This window comes from Elephas maximus, chromosome 2, assembly GCF_024166365.1.
Source record: "Elephas maximus indicus isolate mEleMax1 chromosome 2, mEleMax1 primary haplotype, whole genome shotgun sequence".
NCBI classification, from domain to species: domain Eukaryota; kingdom Metazoa; phylum Chordata; class Mammalia; order Proboscidea; family Elephantidae; genus Elephas; species Elephas maximus.
The window spans coordinates 101,724,719-101,747,774 of record NC_064820.1 but is presented as its reverse complement, the minus strand read 5'-3'; the positions used below and the strand labels follow the sequence as shown (position 1 = coordinate 101,747,774).

Below are 23,056 nucleotides of genomic sequence, written 5' to 3'. Positions count from 1 at the left end.
ATCACCTGAAGATAATTCCTATCAACCTTTTGCTTCATGTCCTTCCAATCTTTTTTTTTTTTTAATAACCATTTTTGTATGTTTCTGTTTTTTATTTTTGTTTGGAGTGGAGTTGATGGGAGGACAAAGGTACCTAGCTGTAGTAATAATGTATTTACAACTTGTACCCTTTGCAAGTTTTAAAATTACAAGCTCTTTGTAACTGTTTTATGACTTAATATCCCATTGATTGAAGTTTTCCATAATTGATACAGTTATTCACCTATTAGTAGATTATATACGTTTCTGGTTTTTGTAGTCACCGGGAGTATTTTATCTCTGCCTTCCATCTACTGTCTATCTAAAGGACCGTTATTGCACTGCATCTCTGCTTGATTTTTGTTTTAACACCGAAGAATTTCTAATTCATCTCTGAATAGATGCTTTATAGTTCTCCTATTGCATTTCTTACTGCCAGAAAATGTGAACTCTCAGTTTTCAATTATGACTGAAAATACGTAGTCTCTTGGTTATTATTTTATTATCATAAGAATGTTTTATAATTTTGTAAATTACATGCACGCATGTACCACATGCAAACGTTTTGGTGCCTGTGATGTAATAGGATGGAATCATACCTACTTCCTACCAAATTCTTTTTTCTTTTCTTTTTTGTAGCATAGAACATTGCATTAAAGAAATACAGTCAGAAGTTAACAAACAGCGTCCAGATGTACAGCTTCAAACAACAACTGACTGCTTTGAATGGCTTAACAACTATAGTTATAACTCATCTAAGTCACCTTCCATTCCCCATGGAGATTTGATAAGATTCCTCAAAACAATGGTAAGACAAAAAAATACAAAAAACCAACTTTGCTTTAAGGTGGAGTGGGTGGGTGAACAGGGAATACACTTCCTTCAGTTTCCATATGAATGTGTTGATTTTAGTGACCATATTACCCTGTCATATCTAGGGGTTTGAGTCTTTGTTTTGTTTTGTTCTCATATCCCTAATAGAATCCAGTGAACTATTTGTTTTTATTTTTTACTATGATTTTTATCAGTAAAATGAAGTTTTGTGCAAGTGTAGATTAAATATTATAATTCCTGGGTGATTTGTGGTTTGCTGTATACCATGCAGCATTTTTTAAAAAGTTTCTACCTTTACTCTTCAGTACATACTGTCAGGATTTGAAAACCAAAATCTTTTTTTTTTTTTTTTAGTATATTTTTATTCAAGCCTATGGCAGTACTGTTTTTCTCACTCACCTTCTTTACAGGTTAAGTTGCTTGGATAATTAAGTTTATATTCCCCCATGTTTCACAAAATGACCAATCATTAACACATGAAGCAAGTAACATTGATGAAATTTGAACTTAAAGAAAGTATAAGGAATCCCATATTTATAAATGTTGGAACATCTTTCTTTACTCCAAACACCTCATAGAATTTCTTTAGTCATCTATCAGACAAGTTTATTATAGTTTGTGTCGCCTCACATTTATTCACTTGCTCAATGCTCGGCATGGTAAGACCCCCATCGAGTCTATCTATGAATTGGTCTTTCTCATTCCCTTCCTGCCTTCTCAGCCTGCAGTTACACCATTGCTTTTCATGAAGGCAGTAATTTGTACAAGGCTGCATGCAGTTAATTGATGGAGAATTATTACATTGCTCATTCTTGGATACTCACCAGCCTCTATGTTAGAGCAAGTTTTGTAGTCTTCAATAATAAGAACATTTGTTTTATTACACCTATGTCTGTTAGGGGGCCTAGTTTGCAAAAGCAGTTTCCCAGAGAAACTGTGTAATTTTTAAAAAGGAGTTATTTCTGTAGTTAAATAGATATGGTTTTAATTTAATTTAGGGGAAAAAAGGCATTGTTTTTGTCTAAACATCAAACATTGACTAAGGCAGATGTGGAAAATATCTTGAGGTTGTAGATGGCTCAGGATGACAGAATCAGATGAAAATAGTTTTTGGCCATCGTTATTATTACAGATGTCTCTTTAATGTTTACAAATTAATAAAAGGAAGAGAAAGGAGGACTATGTGCCCTGAAGCCTTATTCTTTTAAGAAAATCCTCTCACCCATTATCTCCTGAAGGTGGAGCCTTGAAGAATAAATATGGGTATAGTTATTTCTTAATTTCTATTAAAAGCCACGTGTACTAACTTTCATTAATATTGATGTAATAATGCTTTCGCATTTAATTAAAAGCAAAAGCTTTTAATTATCTTTAATCTGTCACACATAAGTCATTCTGTATTCACTGCAGGGGAAAGGCCACCTTAGTTTGTTCAAATTTATTAGACCGATAGGTTTGTTCCAGACCTAGATTTTTTAACATAATTGATCATGTTATTTTCAGGAAGGAAGCATTTTTAAAACAGATCTAGATTAAAATGACCTTATTATCAAGTTTTTATCTACTGAAAGTGTCAAACTTGACAGCATTTTTCATACATTTATTTTTTTTTCCATAGAAATTTTTTCTCTGTTAATGATTTGGCTATTGAAATGAGAAACTGAGGTCCTCATTTTGACGATTATACTGACATCATTTTCAAAATTTAAGCAATCATAGTAACCACATGTTTTAAACCTCTGTAATCTATTATTCTTTGCTTGATCAAAAATTTACAGTTACTGGCCAATTTAAAGAAATGTAAGGCTGAGGCACTAATATTACTCATTTGCTTTATAGAATTTACCATAATGCTGACCTGTTCTAGAAGTATCAAAAGAACTAAATAGAGAGGAAGAGAAAGAGTTAGAGAAAGACACAGAGACAGAGGCAGAGGAGGTGAAGGGAAGTAGGGAAGGAAAAATGAGAAACCAGCTACAGAAAGTCACATGGTACTTTGTGGATTTCTAGAGTGTATTCGAACGTGGACTAGGAGAATGAAGCCGCAGGTTCTTTCCTGGCTGTTTCTCATTATTGTGTGACTTTTGGACAGTCACTTAAGCACGCTGAGATTTAGTGTCCTTATCTGTAAACAGGGGATTTAACTATGTCACAGTTTTCCTTATGAGTAAAACAGAAATGTATGGAAAAAATTTTTTTTATATAATAAAACACTGTATAGATATTAAACATTATTAATTACAGACAGAACATTAAATGAGACATTGAAAAAGCTTAGAATGAGAACAAATTCCTGGAATTTGTCTAGGAGTTGTTCATAATTCTGAATCACACACACCTATGGTATATTTGTCAGTAAGAAATCTCACAGCCAGCCTGATTTTATGCCACTTGAACCTTGCTTCCATTTCTTTTATAATCGGCTTGTTTCTACTTTGAGAATATGAACTAATTTCAATATTAGCTGATACAGACATAATTAGGAAAGTCAGCATGTAAGAGGAATGTGTGTGTGTGTGTATAATTCAAAGTCCAAGAAAGTATTTTTTAGCCCATTTACTATCCTTAATTAAACTCACTATGATTTTCTCTTAGCACGGAAAGTATAAAGGAATAATTTCATACCATCTTTTGGGGAACGATTCTGAGATTATTTTTTTCCCGTTTTGAGTTACTTATTTCTTTAGAGAGCACTGAAATATTCTCAGATTAATTTTCAAAGTAAGATATTTCTTAACATGATTCTCAAAAAGGAATTTAAATGAAAGTTAAAAATCCTTATATGTGTTAAAGTTTATTTCTCAGGATGGCAGCTATTAGTAACCCCTAGGCACGTACTATATTTAAAGGTCTCTGTTCTATTATAGAATGACTTTAAAGCATTGTATGTTCCTTTGGGATTTTATAATAATAAATGTACCCACTCAGGCATGAAAATTATCTGCGAGGAATTAATTAGGGGCATGATCCTGAATTTATTTTGTCATAGGAACAAACTTCAATAGGTTTTTATTTAGAATTTTTAAACTGCAGCTTTCATACAGCTCAGGCTATATTGGGGATGGGTAATGCAGTGCAAAAACTGTATGTCTAGAAATCTAATTAAAAGGATAGTTCATCAGCTGGGCTTACAAAATATAACAGACCTCAAAGCTGACATTCTAAGATACCTAAAATTGATTAAATTTCAAATGGAAAAAAAATTCTTGAAGAGCATGGGAGTATTGATTCTAAATTGAAATAAATTTTTATGAAGCTGTTTATGACTGTAGAAATTTTTTTTTTCTGTTACTCTGGCAGCTAATCATATTTCTAATGTTATAATTTACTTTTATTAGCAGGGTTTGTTGAAGAATGAACAAAATCAAGAGGAAATGATTCTGGATTTACTTTGGGGCCTCTCCTGTGAAAGCAGTGTTTCATTCCCATCTACTCTAAGTGGGACAACTTTCCAATTCCTCTCTAGGACTTCTCTTCATTCCGTTGAAGATCATTCCTCTATGGATGTAAAGTCTACATGGGATGACATAAGACTGCATCTTCGACGCTTCTTAGTGAACAAACTACAAAGCCATAATGAAGTAAACAATTCACAGCAGAAAATTTTATTGAAAAATCAGTGCATACAGCAACTCTTGTTCTTTTATCCAGAATCAGAAGTTATAGTCAAGTACCAAAACATACAGAATAAACTTTTGGCTAACCTTCTGCAAAACTGCTTTCCTTCTTACAGCAGAGAATCAAATTTAGACTTAATGGTTCATGAATACCAAAGTGCAATGCTTAAGTTATACTCAATGATACAAGAGGATTTTAATACACTACATGAGATTTTAGCTCCATCCTCAACAGCGAAATTCATTACAAAAACCTACCTGAATACGGTTACAGAAGAAATGGCAAAATTTCTTGAAAAATTTTGTGAGCTGCAGTTCAAAGAAAAAACTGTTCGTGTGGTTAAAACAAGCAAGAGCTCCAGCAAGCATAGAGGAGCAGTACATGCTTTGGGTTAGTGACATTTAAAATTTCTGTTTGGTTTCACTTAAGCAATTGATAGCTTTAATTGTCTAAGATTTTTCTTTTTGGTTAAAGTGCATTGAAAACTTCAACATAAGTCAGAAAATAAATGTTATAAAAATTTATAGAACATGTTTCTCTTATGCAAGTGTTTTTCTGTAAGAGTAGTAATAGAAGTGCTTAACCCCTTTTTAAGTTATTAAAAATATTGGAAATGTAAGCCAAATATATTGCAAATAAAAAGGTTTTTTGTTTTGATTGCATATGACAAATAGTAAAGTAGTGGGTGAAACCGTTTCATAAGTATAATTTTTAGCTTATTGTATCTTCTGAAACCCAAGCATTATTAGGTAAAAAGAAGAATTGTTGGAAATTTGTTTATATTTGCATTAACTAAAATTGAAAGTTTAAAATTATCATGTTTTAGTCAACCAGTTCTAATAAGGAACAATTTTGAAACATTAATTATAAAATTTTACGTTGTAATTGGTTAGGAAGGATAGCATTTGAACTATAACTAATTTTTAATATTCCTCTAATTTTTTTCTTTAAGAATGTATATAAATAAAAGATGCTTTGAAAATTCCTAATTTTATTTAAATTAAATAGTAAAGAAAAAAGGAAGGAAATTATTGTGATATAATAACTTTTTTTTCGGTCACAGTTTAGTGTCCCAGTAGTGACACGAAGTCAGGTAAAAATATAATTATTTTGAGAATTATTGTTAGGTGTGCTTTTACGTAAAACTCTGAGGTGTACTTCAAAACAGGTTTATAAATTGTATTGTTGGTTCAGTGTTTCAAAATTATCATTTAATGAATTGTTATGGATCTTTGAATTTATGATCATTTTTTTAAATTGCCACAACTCACTGTTTTTATTCCTTTAATAAAATGCCAGAGTACCAAATTACTATACTATATCAATTTTCAAGTAATTTACTGTTTTCTTTTTTAAAAAATCATTTTTCTCTGGAAACTGCGTCACCTCACAGAACAGAGATGCATCAGCCAAGTTTTGGTTATGGCAGAATGCAAAATCAGTTAATTTAGTAACATTATAATTTTGCTCAAAGCAAATAGACTTTCATTTTAATTGTTAGCACATAAATTTTTAAATGCATTTTGAGACTGCACTTGTTTTCAAAAATTGTTATATTCTCTAAATAAATTCTTACTTATAAAGTGTTTTCTATATGAAAGTTTTATATGTGCTAAATATAGTTTATAACAGAAGAAAAGATCCATATGGTTGAAAATATGTGTAAGTTGCTATGGAGCCTTTAGGGCTGATATTGAGGTGTTTTCCCATTTGTGAGAGAAAACTAAGCATGTCTACTCTAACACCAAAATTTTTCCACATTTTCTACAAGTCTAGATGCACTGATCTTTCTCAATCTCCTTTATCTGAACTTTGGTATAAACCATATATCAGCTGAGCTGTTTCCATTTGTCAAGCGTTGTGCTGAGCACATCCCATGCCTTATTATCCTAATTTCATAAACAAGGAAGCTGAAGCTTAGAAACATTAGTTTGCCCAGTGTCATGTTGTATGCAGTCAGGATTCATATTCAGTCAGGACTCATAAGTAGGTCTTTGTGATTCCAAGACCCATGCTTTCAACCACTGTGCTGTTTGTTGGACTTTGTCTCAAAATATAAGATTAAATGCCTTGCCTTCTGTTAAAGAAATTTCAAATACTATTGTTCAAGTGGGCTGCCTGAAAACCAATTTAGTTCAGTTTTATTGAGCAGCTGCCATGAGCAAAAGGAGACTTTGTGGCACAAACAGTTAAACACTTTGCTGTGTGGCAGTTAGAACTCATGTGTCGTCTTCATTTTAAGAGAACCAATGCCATTCTTATATTGTAACATTTTTCTTTGTCTGTATTTGGCATGGAAACCGTGGTAGCATAGTGGTCAAGAGCTACGGTTGCTAACCAAAAGGTCAGCAGTTGGAATCCACCAGGGGCTCCTTGGAAACTCTATTGGGCAGTTCTACTCTGTCCTGTAGGGTCGCTATGAGTCGGAATTGAGTTGATGGCAACAGGTTGTATTTGGCATGATTAAATGATCAAATTAATTTTACCATTAAGATTTCATTTCCTTTGGATTTAACAAAAGTTTCTTTTCTCAGGGTCTGGGGTAAAAAGGAGAATTGTTTATTTGTAGTAAATTACAGTGAAATAAATCCTTTTGTGTTTTAATATGAAAATACGCGATGTGGAGATTTTAATCGTAAGGGAAATTTCATGGTCCCTGTAGATCTTAACCTGAATTTTTCCTGCAACTATTTTTAGTTTGAATGGGAAAGACAAGAGAATATGATACATGCAGGAATCGGAGTACCAACAAGCAAAGTATGCACGGGCTTACTTGTGCTTACTTACTAATCAACAGGGCTACAGTTTCACCTGTTTTACCAGGTGATGTGGTGGAAGCCATGTGAAATTGTAGCACTACAGATTAGAAAGTAAACACAGTTAAGCCCGTGTGTACCTTGCTCACTGTAAACCTTTGCATACCTTGCTTACTGGTTAATCCACCCCTGGATAAATGCCTTTAAATATTTGGAAGGTTTCTAAAAATCTGCAGCAAGTGAGAGATTGGACCTAGTGACTTCTAAAACCACTTCCCTTGCAAAGTCCCTTGCTATTTCATTTAAAAATGGTACCAACGGACTCAAACACAGCAACGATTGTGAGGATGGCACAGGAGCAGACAGCATTTTGTTCTGTTGTACATGGGATCGCCATGAGTCAGAACTGACCTGATAGCACCTAACCACAACACAAGGGATGGGGCATGAAAAGACCCTTCAGGGTAAAGAAGGCTCTCAAAACAAAGAGAAGATGGGATTTTTTTATATATAATTTATTTTTTTGTTGTAGTTGTTGAGAATATACACAGCAAAACATACATCAGTTCAACAATTTCTACATGTACAATTTAGTGACATCGATTATGTTCTTTGAGTTGAACAGCCATTCTCACCCTCTTTTTCTGAGTTGTTCCTCCCCCATGTACATGGACTAACAGACCTCACAGGTTCCTATCTAATCTTTGGAGTTGTTGTTGATCCCATACAGATAGAGAAGTTGGAACTTTGGACTAGTGAGGCACAGATGAAAACTGGAAAGAAAGCCAGTCAAAAGTCACCCTATTCTCTCTCCACTTCCCAAAGTAGCCATTCCTCCTACTATGCTGTAAACAGCAGTGGTGGAGTTGTCACTCTGACCACCTGAGTGACAATCTCATGGAAAGGGGAAGAAATATGTTGAGCCCAGGATACAAAGAGCATACAAAAAGAAGCATTGGCATGAGAGAGGATGGTCGTAGACATGACTAAGGCTTGTAGAAGGCTATGGCATGTCTTCACCCTGTTGGATCCTTTGTGCTCCAGAGACAGAGGTAAAGATCTCCGTTAGATCTCTGGTGACCATTATGTGTGTTGTTTCCTAATGGCACACCAGTAGAAACTGGAATTTCAAGTAATACAAAACAATGAAAAATTTTTTTCATTAGAGAAAGTAATACCTTTCTTCAGTTAGCACAAATTCCTTTAGAATGATATAGTTTAAGTTTCTTTTGTTGTGTCACTGTTGAAAATACTAATAAATGATACTATTGATCAGCTTTTTCCCCACTGCTTCATAACAATTGCTATTTTCTAATGAAATACCTGGACACCTCTGGTTTACAATTACTTTGCTCTTAGAAGAAGGTGAAAAGTACACTTGACTGTGAGTCAAGTGTGCTGGTCCTGACCTTAGACAAGTCATCTAACCTCTTTGAATTGTTCTAATCTGTAAAATGAAAGGATCGTATTAGATAATATCTAAAGACCTTTTCGGAGTCCCCGGGTGGTGTAAACATTGATGCATTCAGCTGCCAACTGAAAGTTTTGAACTTTGTGTCCACTCAGAGGTACCTCAGAAGAAAGGCCTGGCAGTCTACTTCCCAAAAAATCAGCCACTGAAAACCCTACAGAGCAGAGTTCTACTGTGACACACACGGGGTCGCCATGAGTCAGAATTGACTCAAAGGCAACTGGCGGTAAAGACCTGTTTAACTCTGAACTTTTTTTTGACTCTGTGACACTGTTACCATCCCACAACCAAAGTTTATACCTGCAGTTTATCACTGGAAACTGCCACCACTTTTATTTTCTTTCCTGGCAGTTGTTAGTTGCCTTGGAGTGAACCCCAACTCCTGGCGACTTTATGTACAACAGAATGAAATGTCTGGTTCTGTGCCGTCTTCGTGATTCTTGGTATGTTTGAGGCCACTGTTGTGGCTGTTGTGTCAGACCACCTCACTGACGATTTGCCTCATTTTTGTTAGTATTGCTGGCTGAACTAAGCATGTGACTTTGTATGCCACAGTAACAGGTACAAAAAACTCCCTTAGATCTTTATCTGTGTGATTTTTTTTTTTTTTTTTCCCTCTGAAAGTAACAGAGAACTGCCCACCTACTATGGTTGCATTTTTCAGTGGGATATAAAGTTGGTGGTTCAAACCCACCCAGTGGCTCTGCAGGAGAAAGACCTGGCAATCTTCTCTCTAAAAGATTACAGCCTAGACAACTCTGTGGGCCAGTCTACTCTGTCACATGGGGCCAGTATGAGTCCAGATTGGCTCCCTGGCGCCTAGCAACAATGATAAGGGTGGGGGTGGTAATTAAGCAAAAGCAGGATGCAGAGTCTCTTCTACCAGCTTATTTCTGAAGCTAGTCCTAGTAATTCATTTGGGGGGTTCTCTTTTGATTTTACAACCAAGGTTTTTGTTTTCTTTTTTTTGAACAGGTCAGATAATTGAAAATTAAGGTCACAGGCAAGACTGGAAACACAGCTATTATTCTGTATTGTTGATTGAAATGAAATCCATATCATTTTCCTTAGCATGTATGTAAACCAGGCACAGCAGGAATTTTTTAATGAAAACATAGAATCTGACATGTTTTGCCTAGGAAAGAACCGGTTCATTTCTACAAGGCCATAGCCAGTAAGCAAGCACAATATTTTTTCTCAAAAGGCATCTCTGGATCTATATAAATCCTTGTGTAAGTGCAAAATGAAAACCTCAGAATTAGGTCTGTAAAGCATGGAAGAGTAACCTTGTCCTAAGAATTTGTGGCTAAATATTTCACAAACTATATTAATAATGAAAATTTACACATTTTGTAAATAATTTTAATATTATTATTCTGCACATAAAGAACGTTAAAAGTGACATTTGTTTGGGTTTTGGCATAATTAATCCTGAAACCTTTCCTCCTGCCAGTTCTGTGCTTACATGGCATGTTCAGTGCTTTCTTGAAGTTCCCTCTAGAGTATGCTAAGGTGACCACGTGGTCAGCAGAGAGAAGCAGGCTTGTCTTCCCTTTCTTCTGGGCCAGGAGGGCACTAGCCATTCAGTCAGGCCTTTTGTATTGTCTTGGTCTCCAAAATATCATCCAGTGGGGTTAGGATAAAACTTAGAACTATTTATTTTTATTGCATTTTTTATGAAGAATGCAAGATAGAACAAATTTTTCATACCATTTAACATGGCATTTTCCGTGTTAATAGTCATCCCCAGCCGTTCTGATACTTGAGTTTTGATTAAGCACAAATAGCTTAGAATCTATTTTGCAGAAAATACTGAAAATATATACTTTGCAAGGATTGGAGGTTGGTACTCAGGACCTGAATTCAACAAGGTTACATATTTTCATTAATATTTCCCCATTGGTCATAGTAATTTATGATGATTTATACTTTCTTAATATCTACTTACAAATATATGAAGTCAGTTGTACAATAGATGCCGTTTTTTAGGTCCTTTTAATTTGCCATGCACCGTCATAAGCATTTAGGCACCAATATACCATTTGATTCTTACAACGTCTCTGCAAAGTTGGGTATTCTTATTCCTACGTGACAGATGCATAAACTGAGGTTTGGGGAATTTAAGTAGCTCCCCCACAGTCCCACTGCTAGGAATCCTGTGTCCGGATTCAAAACCATTTCTGAATTACAACGAAGTCTGTTCCTTTAACCATTGTGATTTACTGTTACTAAATATTTATTGATAAAATAAAGAACCCTCTTATAATTTGAAGAGTAATGTCCAGTTTAGCCACCTTTTGTATGCTAATTTTTGGGTAGCGGACTTTCTGAAATTGTAGCGTACTTATATTTGTTTCTCTTACATATAAAATTAAACTTGAATTTTTTTTATTAGAAGGAAATATGACAGTGATAGAGTACAAAGCCACGCCACTGGATTTTCAATTTGGAAAAGATTTGGAAAGAAAAAAACCCAAGACTTTTCATATTAACATAAGGAAAGGAAAATAATAACATCGATTTTTTAAATGTAACGTGAACAGCAACAGTTTCTGTGTTCCCTATGAACTGTACTGTGTATGTTCACATATGTGCATATCCAGTTGTTTAATAATAAAATCTTGCAAAGGTGAGTTAAATAGAATTCCTTAATTTAAAAAAGCATCTAGATGGAGAATCCCATTTTATTCCTCGAGATGCAAGTAAACTGGTTACATTTAAACTTTTTTGCCAGAGTTAAACCCAAAGTAACTAAATTACTGAAATAGTTGAGTGAGTTATTGCCAGGTTTGCGACCCTTTTTACTATTATTAGTTAGCATTGTCTTTGCAAAATGCTTCCACACTTTTTGTTTGTTTATTTGACTTTGCTGCATCACCACCCAGAAATTAGGAAGTGCAGCAAGTCTGATTCTGGTTTTATGGGTGAAAAAACTAAAGCATTTTGGCTGGTTAACAAAGAAAATTAGCAGAGGCAGAAATAAGATTAGAAGAGAAGCATCTTCCTTCTGTACCTCAATGCTGCCTGAGAAAATAAGTGAAAAGCCTGACACTAGAATTTTTTTTTTTTCCTCAAAGGATACTGTTTTGTTTTAGGTTCTTCCTACTAAAGTTTGTATCATCTGTGAAAATTATGTATTTTATTAAAAACTATGAGAAAAATGACTAGATGTGCATGTGTAAAGGGAGGCTGCGTATTACACACTTGCATATATGTGTAGCATTGTATGTGCCTGTGTTGCTGTTGTTAGGTGCCGTTGAGTCAGTTCCAACTTATCTCAACCCGAGAAATACTGCCTGGTCCTGCGCCATCCTTACAATCATTGTTATGCTTGAGCCCATTGTTGCAGCCACTGTGTCAGTCCATCTTGTTGAGGGTCTTCCTCTTTTTTGCTGACCTTCTACTTTACCAAGCATGACATCCTTCCCCAGGGACTGCTCCCTCCTGATAACATGTCCAAAGTATGTGAGATGTGCATATCTTTATTCATCTAAGACATATTTTCTGCTTCATGGTCTCTATTTTTTTGACCTAATTATTCTCTGTTAAACGTTCCAAGGCCTCTAAACCATTGTTCTAAAGACTGTAGGGCAAGTCAAATGGAAAGTATATTCCATGAGAGAAAAGATGGATGCAATTTAATTTTTGTAATATTTTTGCTTTCATATAGAAACAATTAGCAAACACTAAATTGCACTCAGTTATCTACTTCCTCTTTCCCCAGAACACCTGTGTGTTCTTTCTAAGGGTGGAAAGCATATTTCACTTGCTACATCCTCTAATTATGACAGCCAAATACTAAGGATAGAAATAAAAATGACTTACTATTTGGTTTCTCATGAGGGGTTATAGGTCAGTAGGTCAATCTGAAATTTATATACCTTATTAGCTATTCAGTAACACTTGGAAAAGTAAAAAACTAAAAACTAGATTAAAGTATCAAGACTTTTAAAACCTCATCTTTTGACTTGGAAAAAGAAATTGTCTATGTGAAAGTAACATGTTAAGAATAGAATGAAAATGATTGAGAAAAAAAAACATTTAAAAAAGTCACAATCATCTTTTGTTGTAGTTGTTTGCCATTGAGTTGATTTTCAACTCACAGCGACCCCATGTGACAGAGTAGAGCTTTCCCATAGGGTTTTCTAGGCTTTAATCTTTATGGAAGCAGATCACCAGGTCTTTCTCCCCTGGAGCAGCTGGGTGGGTTTGAATCACAAACTTCTCAGTTAGCATCTGAATGCATAACTGTTGTACCACCATGTTTCCAAATTTATGTTGCAACTCTTCTATATTGAATAAAGAATGTGGACAAAGTAATATATATGAGGTTATTGCAATCCAGAAGTTTATATACTATAGAAAGTGAGTTGCTACATCACTATGCCACCTTCTTAAAACTTTTTTGGCTTCTTATTTTCCCTATCTGTTAAAATTCTTTACATTGTTGTACATTTTGATTTATGAACATAATAATTAATATAAATGCTTAGCTCTTTTGTTTTCTATAAAGACATTTATAGGTCATGAATCCCTAAATTCTTGTTTAACATGTCCTTTTTCCAATGGACCGCTATAAATGTTGAATATTGTTCGAATAACATGTTTCTTCTCAGGTTCTCAGAATATGCGATATGTGACCATAATCAGATATTAGTACTCAACATATTTTTTTCATAAAATTTAAAGAAGAAAGGTTTGATAAGCAAACAAACATTACTAAGATTCCTTTAAAATGGAATGTTTTAAACTGGAGACTGGAATTATAATTGTTATTCCTGCACAAAATTATTTATTATGAAAATCAATTTGGATAATATGTATTATGATCTAGCATTTTTATTGTAATTATTTATGTATAGGTATGAAAATATTTTACCATCAGTGTGATATCTATGAAGTCAAATATTTGGTATAAAACAACTCTACCTGTTTGTTTTGACCTTGCAGGGGAATTGTAAAAATGCCTTGTACACCTGGGACTGTATTTTTCTGTCTGAAGTAGCATTTTTTGAGTATGGGCTGGTATTTCTGCACAGGAATTTATACAGGAGAGACTACTGGTAGCTTTGAGAGACTCACCTATCCCCTACATGTGGAAATGAGAAAATAATCCTTAGCTTTGGATAAAATGTTTAAAAAACATTATGGTTTTCCAGTCAGAAGTTCTTTTGCCTCTGCCATTCTTGAAACTGAAGTTCTATTCCTATGTTTATACATATATTTTTAATTTGCTTCTAGTCTTATCAAAACACTCGTAAGATCTTGTATGGTTGGCCTATCTAAATGGAGATCTAAAATTGCACATGTAAGGAAATGAAAAGTTATTTAAAATGTAGTACAATATGTTGCTTCAATCAAAAGCAAAACCTATCAGTGTTTGCTTTTGCAACTTCTTTTTGACATTGAGTAGAAACAGAAAACCCTTGCCTATTATTTACAGAAGGTGTAGTTTTCCCTATTGCTACTTTAATCTGTTCCATAACAGAACAATAGGAAGCGCCCAAATTAGCATGTAAGTGCCAGAGAGGAGACTGTAATAAGGCCTTCGGAATTATGATGCCAATGAAATATAAAAGACTAAATAATTTAAAGTTTTAATGTTTTAGAATTCTATAATATAATCATACTGAGCTGATTTTAAAATAGCTGACATTATATTGTTTGCCCTTTAAGTTAGGAATTACTTTATATTTAAAATTGAGAGCTAGCATTCCCATTAGTAGAAGGCACACTTAAACGTAATTATTGGAGTGGACAGCCAGGTTCGCCAAATATCTATCCTGAAAAGAAGAGAAATTGCCTCCAGATTTTATGATGATCATTGTCAGAGAAAGCAATATTGTGAAATTGCTTTATAGTGCTCTCTTACATCTTTTTTCCAAACTGTACTGAAATCAATTATAATCTTTGTTAATGTTCTTTTTGTAGCACAATAAAACATGTAATCCTTCAGCCATTTGAAGTAGCTGTACTTTTAGTGGGTATTTTTCTTATCATTCTTCTCAGTCACAGTCACAAAAGCTGTAAATTTCACAGTTATCAGTATAGGGGTCTAGTCCCCAGGTTCTGGACCCTGAAGAGAAATAGGAAGATGCAGCAACCACAGCCCCTTTAAGACTGAATAGCTAAAATCTAACGTGTGGGCCGTTGAGTTGATTCCGACTCATAGCGACCCTATAGGACAGAGAGAACTGCCCAAAAGAGCTTCCAAGGAGCACCTGGCGGATTCGAACTGCCAACCTTTTAGCTAGCAGCCGTAGCACTTAACCACTACGCCACCAGGGTTTCCACTATATCTAAAGACAAGTTTATTTAATACTAAGTTTAGTGGCAGGCACTCAATCCTGAACCAATGTGTTCATTTATTCATTTATTTGTTTGTTAAATTTTGATCATGTCCCAAGGTTTCAAAAAGGGAACCAGAAATAAGCCAGGTATTTAAAAACATTAAACACCCTGATAAGGTTTGCATCCTTGTGGTCTTCTCTGCTGCTGTAGTAGTTTTTTAAGGTTCTGTCATTTTCAATCAGCAGAGACTACATGTGATCAGTATATCTGATAAGCTTGTCAATGCCTCTTTAAAGCAGGATTCCTCAACAACCTATTCAATTCAGACCCCCTTGCTTCATTTGAAGTATCATCTTGATAAGACAGAGCAGTGTCACAGACAGCTGTGTATAGCCAGCTCAGTCTACAACTAATTTGTGCAGGAAAAAATTAAATCAGGAGGTAAATTATTTCATGATTGCTCATTCCCAACAGAGTTGGGCATCATTCTGAAGAAAATATCGAATAATTGGTTTCAGGCCGTGTCAGACACATGCAATTCCCTTCTCTAATGGCTGTGTGTGGTAGCACCAGGCCTCAGGGGTCAGCAAGGAACTGGAAATAGCTTAGTGCCAGGCACGGCAATAGAGAGACCGAGCAATAGGAAATGAAGTGGCAATAAGTGCAATCCATAGGGGAAATGTGCTTCACTTGGAGTTTAATATATCGGTTCAGAATCTGGCAGGAAGCCATGCAACAATTGTTTACCTTTTTGTCAGCATCTGCGTCTGTTCTGTTTTGTAAACAGCACTTAACTCTCAGTCAGTAAATGCTGAAATCAATAACAACTGTTAAGGGATTCCCCCCCCCCACCACCCTTTTTTTTATATTCTCCAACAAATGCACACTACAAACAATGTTTGCCTTAGATTAACAAGGAACAGACATTAACAGGGTCAAAGGGATTTGGTTAGGAACATTTTATAGCTTCTTGGGTTTACAGTAATTATATCTGTGTGATTTGAATGTATTTTAAAACCTATCCAAATTAAACTATTAAAAAAAAATGCTAGCGAGCAGTAATGAAGATGATTTTTTATAATTATCATAAGTACTGTGTATAGAAAAGTGCTGGCATTCTTTGTAATAATTTAGTTCTGTGCAATATTGTGTATTACAGCTGCTATGTGGAAATATTAAATTGCCTTTTGCAGTTTTAGGAAATTAGTGATTATTATATCAAGCAGTACTAATTATTTTTAAACATTTAAAAAATGACACACCACGGTGAGACATAAAAAAGGGTAGATCTGTGACTAATCCCTGTAAGACTAAATATATCATTAGTAAATGTAAAAGAAAGAATAATGCTATTTTTAAGTTCACTGTCTTCGGGAGGGACCAAGTGGATGGAAACTGTCATAAATGCAAGATGATTAAAATAGTTATGGCACCACTTAATAGAGAATATCACCAAAATCACAGGAACCTCTTATTGGTCATGGGATTTATGCATGGATTTCCCCACACACAATTGCTAAGTGTCCTTATTTTTACTTCATTAAACTACTTCGCATCTGATTTAACCCAAACCTAAAATACTTCTGTTTTTATCCATGTGGTATTAAGTTTTTGGTTTTTCCATATTTTTTTTTTTCTTTCAAATGCATGACTTCTTTGGACTTTTCAATTACCATATGCCCCAAACAGAAATAGGAAGTTACTTGATCAGGTCACTCAGTGAAGGTTTACATTCCCTTGCCTGATTTTATATGTCTAAATGTTTGATTTTTTTTTTCCCCCCCTTCAGTTTACTATTTCACTTAATGGTTTTGGCCAAGGTTTTTTGATAGTTTGTTATATATTTTTGTAAAATAAATTTAATTAGAAATAAGAATTTGGGAATTTAGATAATGTCTTTCTTACTCCTGTTGAGACTAAGTATTTTGGCTTCATTTACTTGACTGTGCATATTATTCACTTATTTGACCTTCTGTCACTGGGTATGATATTAAGTACTATATGTAAATATGCATGTAAACTCAAATTCTGTGCACATTGTTAATTCATTGTTACCACCTATAATATCTAGATTTTGGTGTTTCATCATCAGAATCACAATCCAGATTTTATAAATTTACTTTTCAAACTGAAGTGTAGCATGTTTTCAGGTTAGAAACTAGAGAAGAGCTGCCTTAATATGGATTAATAAAGTTCTCTCCAGAGATAGAACTTTATTAATCCATATTCCGTATGTCATTTACCTGATTCAGTAAAAATGAAATAACATTTAACACCATTACATGTCCTGATCTGTAAATATAAAACCAAAACCCATTAGTTGAATCAATTCCAATTAATAGCGACCCTACAGGATAGAGCAGAACTGCCCCATAGGTTTTCCAAAGCTGTAATCTTTACAGAAGCAGATTGCCACATCTTTATCCCATGGAGCAGCTGGTGGGTTTGATCCACTAACCTTTGAGTTAGCAGCTGAGCTCTTAACCACTGCACCACCAGGTCTCCCTTGTAAATATAAAGGAAAAAGTATATTTTTAATAGAAAGTTTTGTCTCCAGATTAGAATCTGCCATAGAAGACCACAGACAAAATTTAGAAACAAGCTTTCACCTTTTGTGATTACTTCCTTTACGATGGAAAAATGGCCACATTTTACCAAATATCTTTCTACAATTTAAAAAAATATAAAACTGGAAGACTTCAGCCTTCATTGTTTATGCTTTGCCTCTTTCACATCTATTTGATAGGAATTAGTATCTCACTTCTGCCATCTCATGTTTACTATTTTAAACCACAGCCTAATCATTTAGTACACAAGTTAAAAATTGTTATGATTGAAATTTTCATACCACAGGTCAAAACGTTCAAAGTTTTATGGGTTATTTAAATAATCAAAGAGGCTATCCTCCATTTACATTAGCATTAAAGTTAACTATCTCTAACAGAGCTTGAAAAATTATAGTGGTTAACAGAGTATATCCTGATGGAATATGTAAGGCACTCAAGGGGGGATGGGTATTGTCTATGGGTCATTAGCTAATTTTTTTAAATTGATTGTTTAAGGTGGTCCTTTGTTGTATTAGGTGAAGGCAATAATCACTATTCCCTAAGTAAAGGGAAAATTAAGTGCTAATTAGCAGGTTATGAAGTGTGCAGTAGTAGTCAGAGCTTAAGCAGTATTTTCCCAGTGGTATCAAATGCTGTCTGGGGACCACTGAGTCAACAAATTGACTGCTGATAGTTTTCGAACCCTGAAAACCAGTACTAAACATCATGAAGTTGAGTTATTCATACCATAGCAGTTTCTATATTGAAATTTTAACTTGTAAAAAATTTGAATTTTTTGCTAAATAATTATTTTAGAATTTATCTTCTACTTGATAATTTACATGTAGTTTGTTTATCATTAATTAGACCTTTCCTTTAAGAACTCGAAGTCATTATTCAGTCAGAGTTTTATTTCTTTGTTTTATTTAAGATAATAAGCTAATCTTTGAACAAAAAGATAGACGTGGCTATCTTTCTATTAATTTTAAAATAACTTTGAACAAAATTTAGCTTTCATATGCATAAAATGAATTGCTTAGTTATCACAATTTGAAGTATCTAATCTTTATTGGTGATGTGGTAGAACTGCCATATTTTATGCTCTTAATCATTATGCTATTTATTTGATTTGATCTTGAAAATCAGCCTTTAAGGTATTTTAATTTGATATCTACATGAAATAATGGGATGAATACTGAGATTCACTTTTTTTGATATCATGTGGACATAATTATAAATGTTGTCTTTGAATATAATAAACATAAGAGAATTATAATAAGGCAGAATCTGTTAATACAGATTTGTGATTTCTCTTGGAAAAACAGATTTATACTTTTTTCATTAGTGATAATATTCTTCATCTAAAAGTTAGAATTTACACACTCACAAAAATAATATTGTTCATTTAATATCACTTTACCCTGGTATCACTCATGCTGTGAACTCTCACATGGTTAGTAGCCACTTTGGAATGAAAACAAAGGGACACAGCTGCTGCTCTGATTTATCAGGAGCCTTTTGGAGGCTGCTAGCCTGAAGTGAATTCCAAGCATGTAAGTCTCACTTTGGTGAAGCCGGAAATCTTGGGTCTCCAAACAACTGTAAATGGCTTTCTGATCCTGTTCCCTGGTGTGGGTGAGAGCAAAATAAGCTGATGATTAAAGTGAGAGGCTTTACAACTTACCCTCTAGCTTATTGTTCATTGTCCCTCTACTCATCTGGGATATGGCCCCCAGGACAACCCTTAGTCTTATATGAAATTCCCATTTATTGCTCAATTTTACTTTGCTTCTGTTACTTGTAACCAAAAAACTTGGAGAAATACAACCCTATATATTAATGCCTTGTTTAGGATCTTTTGGAAACCATGGTGGCACAGTGGCTAAGAACTATAGCTGCTAACCAAAAGGTCAGCAGTTTGAATATACCACACACTCCTTGGAAACTCTATGGGGCAGCTCTACTCTGTCCTATAGGGTCGTTATGAGCCGGAATCAACTCAGTGGCAACGGGTTTGGTTTCAGTTTGGTTTAGGATCTTTTAATAGTTGTGATAACATTCTGTTTACAGCCTGTGTTGAAAGTAAGGTAATTCACATGCTGATCTAATTGAGGCCCTTTCTCCCTTAGGTCTCTTTGCATTTTAGGTACATGTCACTATGATCATAACCCTTAATACACAGGAAGGAGTCACAGACATCTTTCCCAGCATGCCCTTGCAATGACTTTGGACTGAAGGTGAAGTCTGGGTCTGAGCACTCTGAACATAGGCCCAGCTCCCTGGAAGATGCCAAATGTTGGAGAAAGTAAGGTGGGCTCTTCCTCCTTGGGAAGATGCTTATATTACCTTCCCAAGTAGCAGAACCTTCCTTCTGAACCCTTAAGAGAAATCAGAGAGGTTACTGAATTGGGCTTCTCTAAAGACAACCAAGAAGGGAAGGAAAGATGGAAGGCATGCGCAAGAGCTTAGATGCAGGAATGATATTTTGTTAGATGATGGAGGAGTAGCGTGAGTGTTACGGAAGAGCTAGAGCAAAGGAGATGAGAGATTCCTGTTAACAACCTTAATCAGGGTGGACATGCATTCTGATTTGTAAGGAAGTGGGGCCTCACTAAGGGCCTTCCCAATTAAAAACGAAAACTAAGTTATCACAGGAGAGAGGGTGGGACCAGAGGGGAGGTGTCTCCACTTCCAAATCGAACACCAGGAGCATTTCTGGAGCTCTGGTTTTTGTTTGCTTCAGAAATAGCATGAATTTGTGGAAATGAAATTTTATTTGTTTCCTCAGTATTAGCAAGAGGAAAGAAATGATGAAATTGAGATCCTTTAGATGGCTCATCAAAATGTCACAGGGAGCTCATTCCATAATTAGATTATATGAAGAGAGCCTAGATTTATATTGTGGGAATGGATAGCAAAAGAAAAACTGAGAGATTAAAAAAAATATTAAATAGTTTTTACTTTTTGTGCAGTCTTTATTGCACCATTTAAAAATGTTAAAGTTATATAAAAATATATATTTCACAAAGTTTTTGAAACTGAAATTTCTGCTAGGGTACATTTGTTGATTTCATATCAAGTATTTAAAATATGAAATTCAGTGATCTGTGCTAAAAGAGTTTTGTTAGGAATGTGCTTATTATGAAAATTTTCACAAAGTAACACATTTTCATTACAAAAACATCCAATAGATATATTAAAAAAAGCCAAAGTCTTCACATGCCCTTCCCTCCAATCCCAATCTCTTAGCATCACTACTCTTATTCACACTTTGGTGAATGTTCTATAATTTTTGTCAGGTACCTGTAAGAATTAATATAAATATTTGTCTTTTAAAAAATGGGATTACACTAGACATTGTTGTGCACTGCACTTGTTCACTATTTCATGACATTCTTTTCAACAGTGCCATGATATTTCATAATATAGATATAGTATAATTTATTTGCATATTGGTAAATTTAAATCTTGTTAGATTGTTGACACACTAGATTTAGAAAAATCTTGATTTTTTCCTTTTCAAAAGCAGTACATGCCCATTGTTTAAAATATGTGTGTGTGTGTATTTGTGTGTGTATTTAAAGTCCATAAAGCAAAAAGTATTAAGGTGTTACGTCTTCTCCCACCTCCCCACCCCTAGTCCTCCAACCCTAAGGTAATCACCCTTAACAGCTTGGTGTGTTCCCATCTGCACTTGTGTGTGTGCAAACATAGGTATACTCTGTAAGTTACTCTGCCATTTTTTTTGTTGTTATTTTTGCTTTTATACTTACTATATTATGGACTTCTTTCATAGCAACACATACAGAATGGTCTGCATCATTTTTTTATAGGCTGCAAGCTATTCTATTGTATTATTATTATCATTTTAAGTTAATTAACCAACCTCCTTTGATAACTATTAGGGTTTTCACAGTTTCTTTCTTTGTATACCTGTGCAAATGTCTTTAAAATGTTTATTCCTGGAAGAGATATTCTTGGCCCAAAGAGTAAGCTAATATAAATCTTAATATATAAATTCTAATTGCCCTCTAAAACCAGTATAATCACTGGGTTTTAACTACAAATATTCATAAGCATGAATATCTAATATACGTATTCACTTAGACTTCAATTCTGTAACTATGGTTTTAAAAAAAAAGGTTATCAAATCCCTGTGCTCTCCTGCCTCCTTCTGGGTCATCAAGGCTATTGCTGTCTTGCCTGGGCAGAGCAATGGCAGGGAGGCAGGTGTGCTGAATGCTCAGTGTCTTGTAGCTGTTATGATCTTTGGAGCCAGACAGAACTGACTGCATTCCAGCTTTGTCACTTAGCAACTGTGTGGCCTTGGATAGGTTACTGGTGAGTTTCTTATGAAGTCATGTCATGTTAGGGGAGTCTGGATGGTGCAAAGAGTCCCCAGGGGTGATGTAGTTCCCAGGGTTCAGGAATTCCAGAGATGAGTCTAAAGGCAGAGTTGTTGATGCCGGAGCAGTTGATTAAGCAGCAGTCTTAATAAACAAGACAGCAATAGCAAGGCAGATCATCCTTCCAAGGATGTCTCAAATGAGTGGTCTCTGGGGCTAAAATTCGTGCCGTAGTGGAGTCCAGGTGCTAGTTTGAACTCTTCTGCTTTCGGCTAATCTTGTGAGGGTAAGTATTATTTTAATCCACTGTGAAATATATATATCATATAGAAAGAGAAGAAGAGAGAGATAGAAGCCATGGTGGCACAGTGGTTAAGTGTTTGGCTGCTATCAAAAGGTCAGCAGTTCGAATCCACCACTTGCTGCTTGGAAACCCTGTGGGGCAGTTCTACTCTATCCTATAGGATCGCTTTGAGTCAGAGTTGACTTGACAGCAACAGATTTGACTTTTTGGTTATAAATAGATAGATAGACAAACAGACAGATAGATATACATACATACCTACATATATTAATGTTGTTAGGTGCCATCGAGTTGGCTCCAACTCATAGCGACCCTGGGTACAACAGAACAAAACACTGCGCTATCCTGCACCATCCTCACAATCACTGCTATGTTTGTGCCCATTGTTGCAGCCACTTTGTCAGTCCTTCTTGCTGAGGGTCTTCCTCTCTTTTGCTGACCCTCTACTTTACCAAGCATGATGTCCTTCTCCAGTGACTGGTCCCTACCGATAACATGTCTAAAATATATAAGACAAAGTCTCGCCATCCTTGCTTCTAAGGAGCACTCTGGCTGTACTTCTTCCAGGACAGATTTGTTCATTCTTCCAGCAGTAGTTCATCAACACAATAATCCAAAGGCATAAATCCTTCTTTGATCTTCCTTATTCATTGTCCAGTTTTCACATGCATATGAGACTATTGAAAATACTGTGGCTTGGGTCAGGAACATCTTAGTCCTTAAAGTGACATCTTTGCTTTTTAACACTTTGAAGAGGTCTTTTACAGCATATTTGCCCAATGCAATGCATCGTTTGATTTCTTGACTGCTGCTTCTGTGAGCATTGATTTTGGATCCACGTAAAATGAAATCCTTAACAATTTCAATATTTT

General features: G+C 34.9%; 1 protein-coding gene across 6 annotated transcripts in view; it reads left to right on the top strand.

The window, feature by feature from the left end:
* KIAA0825 (KIAA0825 ortholog) overlaps nt 1-23,056 on the top strand; it is a 445,920-nt gene that overhangs the window by 68,728 nt on the left and 354,136 nt on the right. For 5 of the 6 annotated variants that reach the window (XM_049867904.1, XM_049867915.1, XM_049867914.1 and 2 more), the window contains exons 4-5: nt 658-826; nt 4,191-4,860. In XM_049867904.1, coding sequence (XP_049723861.1) covers nt 658-826; nt 4,191-4,860 — 839 coding nt within the window. The remainder of the gene's footprint in view (nt 1-657; nt 827-4,190; nt 4,861-23,056) is intronic. The other variant, XM_049867902.1, reaches the window with a different exon arrangement.